Source organism: Lycium ferocissimum, unplaced genomic scaffold (assembly GCF_029784015.1).
Source record: "Lycium ferocissimum isolate CSIRO_LF1 unplaced genomic scaffold, AGI_CSIRO_Lferr_CH_V1 ctg19277, whole genome shotgun sequence".
Lineage (NCBI taxonomy): Eukaryota > Viridiplantae > Streptophyta > Magnoliopsida > Solanales > Solanaceae > Lycium > Lycium ferocissimum.
Genome location: NW_026718316.1, coordinates 11,297 through 18,361, shown reverse-complemented (window position 1 = coordinate 18,361; position 7,065 = coordinate 11,297). Strand labels below are relative to the sequence as shown.

The window sequence follows — 7,065 nt, the reverse complement described above, 5'->3', positions numbered from 1 at the left end:
TTTTCATACACAATAACATGCACAAGCATCCATAACCTAAAAAGGAAGTGAATTCTTACCTTTTTCCTTCAACTCTTTCCTTGGCTTGAATTGTGACTTTGTGCCAACTAGAAGTTTTCTCTCTAACAATTATACCACGTTAACTGGGACCCTTGGATTAGTGAAAATACTATGAGAAACAAATTTTTGAGGCAAGATTTTTGGTCTTTTTCTCTACCCTTGGCCGAATCTTGCTTGGTCTTCTCCTCCAAGTTTTTCTTTCTTGAACTTTCTTGAATTATGAAGATGAATAAAGAGAGACATCTTATTTAATCACATGGAATATTAATCTCACATGGGCTTGGACTATAGCCATGGCCGGTTGGGCCTCTTTGTTTTTTTTTTTTTGAAATTTCCAAGCCCAATCAATTCATAGTTAGTTCTCGTAATTCATGAAAATTATTCTCCTATTTCCAAATTTGCCCTTCGTCTTCCTTATGTTTCCACGAGTCATATTGCGAATTTTCCCTTTACACCCTTGACCTTTCTTAATATTCCTACTTCAAAATTTTCATAGACGCACCCAACAAGATCAAAATTGTAGTCTTGCTCTTGACCTTCCGCCGTTATCTCAAATTATCCAATTACGCAAAAATGCGGGATATAACAGCCACGTGTCCCGTAATTAATGACGACGTGATTTGAAAGGACGTGCGTAACGGCGGTTGCAGAGTAGCCTGTCGGGGTGCGACACGTGGCAGATAGCGGAAGGAGGTGGCAACTGTTCCCGCCAAAACGAGAAGATAAGAACGAGCCAATGGGATCCCCGGTTTCACGATTCATCCACTTCTCGTTACTCCGGTATGACCTCAGTCCGAAAAGTGTGGGGACTATCTGTATACGGTAAAAATGGGCAAAGTTTGTCCCGGTGACAAAAGAAGAACAAATGCAGGTAGGTAAAAGGAAGAAAACGAACGATAGTGTTTGATCCGGAAGAAGTTTCGCATAAATTCGTTGTATCCGGAGATAACTCCTCATCGTGGTCGGTCCGGGTCCTGGCTTCACATGGCCGATTGATCGTGGCCGTTTGGTCGGTTCGAATATAGCGGAATCGGTCGTGGCCGTTAGCCGGTTTCTTCATGACCATTCCGATCGTGGCCGTTAGTCCGGATAATCGGTATTCACCCTCCACGTGTGGGAATCTTGTCGCCACCGCTTCGACGATCGTACGGTGTCGACCGTACGACCCAACCTTATCCATATTAGGTTTTCTTTGTTTCTAAAAGGGCTCCATGATGTATAGAAAGGCCCATAAGGGAAAAACTATAAATAGTGAGTCATTCCCTCACTTTTAGAGGGTTGGCTCTTGAGATCCAAGAACATTTGTACTTTGAATATATATATATATATATAAATCTTCTCTCGCTTTCTTACTCTCGTACTTTAGTCCGTTTTTACGGCTTAAACAATTCATTGAATCATTTCATTCAAACATTGCACGGAATATATATAAGATCTTAACTTAAACACATAATTCCCAATATCTTTACCTAGTCTTTAGCACACCAACTCATATTTAAGCCATTTCATAAGCAAAATATATATATACATCTTTGTTCACCAAAAAATAGATTAAAGTGCCACGTATCCTATACCTCATTTACAAATTCAACTTATTATCCAATTTCGGGGTAAAACAAGATTGCTTATTTTGCTTATTTTTATTAAGTTTAGAAATACCTAGCATTTACTCCGTGATAGTTATATCTAATACAAAGTATTAATATCTAAGGAGCACAAATTATTGACACATTTTGTTGTTGTCGTAATAGAGAATTTAAGAAGTAGCTTCGGCACTAAGTTTCTTATCCTAATATTCGTTGGGAATTCTGTACCAAATTAATCACAGATAGTTTTTTTCTTTATGATGTTATACCTCATACTGTATTAAATTCTTCGCCTTTTAATATCTTTACTGCAATGATATATAATTGAACAGATAAATGAGATATATCTTGATTTTCTAATTTGATAATGTTTTAATAGATTACTTTTATACATCCAAAAGAAACAACTTTTTTTAGCAAAACAATTATCATTTTAATATGTTTCTTATTTAAGTTTAAATATATTAAGCTAGAATATTTGTCTTAATTAGAGTAGTCAATGTTAGGGAACACTTTATCCCTCAAAGTGAAATTTATTGGCATGGATTCAAAATTAATCGAGTCCAATGCAAGCACCGAATATCAGGTGGAAAATGAAAAACAACAAGTAGATTTAAGTCTTTTTCTTGATGGGCAATCATTTAATTCACTCACAAATAAAGCACTACAAAATATTTTTCTAGGATAATATTTTCCATGAAAAATGACTTCACCCATGGTGGATTCATCATTTTATTTATGCACATTTTATTCATTTTATGATATTATTGTTCCACTTGATAAATTTGTTTGTTGGTATTTGGACTTAGGTAGTAACATACAATATTTATTATTGTTTCATTTTTCCTTATAGTCAATCCTTAGGGCATTTCATTTTTTTAGGTTGCTTATTTTTAGTTAAGTTTAGACATGTTTAGCATTTACTCTGTGATAGTTATATTTGATACAAACTATATGCTATTTTGTTATTGTAACAGTACGATTTTAATGAATAATTTGATACCAAGTTGTTTATCCAAATTAAATAATCATTTTTATTTTATTTTCAAAATGTCACATTTTAATTTGATAGTATTCCAATAGTTTACTTTTATACAAAAGAAACAAGGTATTTTTAGTAAAATAGTTATCATTTTAATATAGTTTTTATTTACAACAACAGGGATTCTAAATCAGAACGGGATCTTAAAAGGAGTAGAGCGTATGCGATCCATCACCCACCTTGGGCTAGGTAAAAAGGTTATATCCGGATTTTAATAAATATTTTTATTTAATTTTAATTATTTTAAATTGAAATTTTTGTCGCAAACCCGTCAAATACACTTATCTTGAAAAGATAGTTATATCTATGCACAAATGTAGTATTATAGATTATATGCATATACAACAAATAAAGGTTATGGTCATAGAGCATTGCTTCCGACATCTCCAGTTGAAGGTCTTAGATACATGCAATCATGCTAATTGCTGTGTATTTAAGTTTTCCTTTTTTATGAGTTCAATACTTTCATTGATTTAAATGATTTAAATGATGAATTGAGCAATTATTGATCATTTATAAAATTTTGTATTTTTTAATGTATAATTATATTATTAATTCAAAATTTTATTCAAATAATATTAATGTTATTTTATAAAATTATATACATTCGATATATCTCTTTTCTTGTTGCGAGAACTAGTAATATTAAAATTGTTAAATTTTTTGAAGAAAATAAAATAACCAAAGGGCTTATCTACTTATATTCTAGACTACTTCAAACTGCAATTTCGAATAAAATATGACATTATTTTAATTCTAGGTGAAATGTTAAGTAAAAAAATTAATTAAAATATCATGTAGGAAAAAATGTACAGAGAGGGGGATAGATAATGTAACGATATTTATCATTTGAATTAATTTAAAAATAAAATAAAGTAAATAAATAATGTACAAAAATATCATTGATAAATTTGGACAATTCAAGAATTTTGAACAATAGAATAACTGAAAAAATTAAAGAAATATGCCATTAATTAGGAAATATATATCTAAGTTATATTAAAAGGGGAGTAGTGACCGACAAGGATATTAAACCAAGTGCCATGCTAATAAAAAGGCATAATACTAAATATTGAATAATGTAATAAAGAACGGAAAAGTTACTCGACGGCCGCTTAATTCATCTCCTTTGGTTAATTGATAGTTGCGATTGGATAAACTATATTGAGATACAAGCCAACAATTGAAATTTCGTTAATGCAAATATAATTTAATGCGTTTGAATAAGTCGTTTGACTATTTGCAATTATATTTCATTCATATACTCATTGCGTATTCGTGGAAACAACCAATGAAGTTTTTTTATAAAAAGAGAGTATGTGTGTGTGTGATTTAGTAATTATTTTTATATTAACTGCATTGGGACATGCTTATAAAGTTATTATTACACGTTATTCACTTACATAAGTAGATATTTGTGTTTTGGTTATTATTAATAGAATTAATATCTTTTTATTCTGCTCATTTATTTCATTATAGAACGTCAATAACTTATATACTCAATTAGTAATTCTAATTTTTCTTTTTCGTCTCAAAAACATATTTAGTTTTTCCATAGGAACTTTATTTACATATATTAAAAAAAAATATATCATAATTTAAATGAAGTAAGAAAATTAAAGGTTGATAATGTAAGGGTAAAAAGGTATTTGAAAAAATATTCATATTCAAGATAATGGATCCAAATGTCTATTTTGAAGTATATATATATATATATATATGTGTGTGTGTCAAAACTCTGCGATCAAATTTCATACCATAAATTGTACTATATCAATTTGATATTCACCCAATTCTAATCTTTACATAATATTACTATCAACAATCTTTCGGCTTTTTATCAACTTTTTTGATAAACTTAAAAGAAAATTAACCTTGATAGATTTTGATATGTATTCATTCTTTTTCTTGATTAGATACGATTAGGTGGAATGAAATTTGTGGGAACACTTTAATTAAGAGGTTTATGTAGGATTGAAAAAATGAATTAAGTTGCATTTTTGCAAAATCTTGACATTTTTTCTGTTCTTTTAAATGGTTTTTTAAAGAATAAAAATAAAACCACACTTGTGTTCCAACCCTTTCTCAATAAATATATCCCTTAAATTTCTAGTTTTGTAGCTTATAAACAAATTATTAACTGTGGGAAAGGTCATCCATGTTTCTTCATACTTCAAATAGGATTAATAATTACTGTACCGAAATAAGTCACTAACCAATTACTGATATATTTAACTTATATGTTGAATTTTAATTTACACTTAGTGTATTTTAGTATGATATAACAAGTTTTCTGTCTTATTGTATAATTTACTAATCTTACATATTATGAATAATTACTTGTAGTTATTTTTTAGCTGATATGATAGTGCAAAAATTCATTTAAAGCGTACAAAAGTTATACTCATTAATAACACACATCTTCATGAACTGTTTTTCGTTTAATAATCACTTTCTAAAAGTAAGTAGCACTTCGTTAGATAATGATGTCATAATAGTATACCACAACTAAAGTTTATTGTATAAAGAATTTATCTTATTTTCATGGGAAATACATTAAAACTCTCTTAAAATACTATACATATTTTTTTTTGATCATAAACTATTGAGTAATAATTAAACCTCTTTCGTTGCCAATAAAAACTTAAATTTCAAGCCGTCATATATTTTTGTTTAAAAATCTCTTTCTATTACCAATATATTTTGACATATTATAGAAGATTGTTTTCCAATTTCTTAGCAAGACGCTATCAATAAATGCAATGTATAAGCATTCCAAAAATAAATAAGAAAAAGAAAAAAAGAAAAGAAAGAGACAGTATCATTAAATTTTGACCTAGAGAATGCTTTTCCATTTTAAGATTTCACCAATTAATGTTTGTCAAAGAGAAGAATTGCACAATTTCCAGAAGCCCATCATGTATAATTTTTCATACCCCATCTTAATCTCATGATGTAACAAATCATCCAAAGAGAGATGTTCAATCTCAGTACTCCATATTCTACGCACCACCAATTGTTATCTCACAAGACCTACCTTAACATTGGGCAATAAAAATGGTGAAATTTTGTTGCTTGTTTCCTTCAGTGGAATATCCCTTAATCTCCATTCTTGTTAGTAGCTTCATACACTTCTCCCCATCATTTGTTGTGTGTTATAATGCATCTCAACTTTCTCCACCACAGCTGAACCCTAATAACACTGTCCACCAAGATTTGGACAGATAATAAGAAATCACCTGGTGTGTGTGTTTTTGTTTGTATTTTTTGCTAGAAAGAAAGTAAAGTTGGAAATCTATAACTTTCGTCAATTAAACTACTGCAATGCATGTCCTATACCATAGCTTCTAGTAGGATCTTGTGTTGACTATTATTATTTTTTTGGGAATTTTTCCCCCGCACTCTTTAACTATCTTGAATGTTGATAAGAAATCTTGAAGCAAGTTTAGTTATTAATATTTTCTTATGGTACTCTATGCAGGGATGCAAACTAATCACGCATTGAGACTAGTAAAGGAAGGTGATGCTATTCAAGAAGGTCACAGTGATGCCATTGCATGCTCAAAATCCAGCATCCAAGTACGCCAAGGTCCCTCAGGGTCGACACCTAATGGCATTCCGATGTACCTTGTTGAGATCACAAACACGTGCTCAAGAAGTTGTAGTGGCATTCACTTCTCCTGTGGTGAATTCTCCTCAGCAAGACTTGTAAACCCTAAGATTTTCAGGAGACTCAGAGTTAATGACTGCCTTGTCAATGATGGGGCGCCCCTCAAATCTGGACTAACACTTAGTTTTCAATATGTCACTACATTTGAATATCCTCTTGCTGTTACTTCGGCTACCTGCTAGATATATGGTGTAGTAGAATCTATTTATCCTGCGTATTAAGAGCATACATCCTCGAATAGGGTAGAGATAGATTTAGAAGTTTTATATTATATATATATATATAGTCTATTTCAATTTTATCTCGAAATTGAAGTATTAGTTGATTGATTTATTGCACTAGCTATGGTTTTATCCGATTGATTAAAGATTTTGCTTGTCTACGTAGTATGAGCATGTTGATAGCCATGGCTTCTTTTGGGTACTCGGTGTGTTTGGTATTTAGTATCTTACTTTCTAAAATTTGATTAATTAGTTCTGCAAAAATACCATAAGAGATTTGGGTGACTACTATTTATCTAACTCAGAGACAATTTTACCTTCACTACAAATGTACGAAACATACTCGTTGAAGACTCACTAAGTCTATTTAGCGCGCACGAGCAGCTCCTCTATATATCCAGATACTCAAGTTAAATCAAAATCTGTTAGCTCCATTAGATTAAACTTTAATTTCAATTTTCACTTTTTTATGCTAAGGCAATTGCA

At 30.7% G+C, this 7,065-nt stretch overlaps 1 protein-coding gene across 1 annotated transcript; it reads left to right on the top strand.

The window, feature by feature from the left end:
* Positions 1-888: 888 nt before the first annotated feature.
* On the top strand, positions 889-6,540 carry LOC132042933 (TPD1 protein homolog 1-like). Its single transcript, XM_059433443.1, has 2 exons — positions 889-931; positions 6,170-6,540. Exons 1-2 carry the CDS (start codon positions 889-891, stop codon positions 6,538-6,540), a joined length of 414 nt encoding a protein of 137 aa, XP_059289426.1.
* The last annotated feature ends 525 nt before the right edge of the window (positions 6,541-7,065 follow it).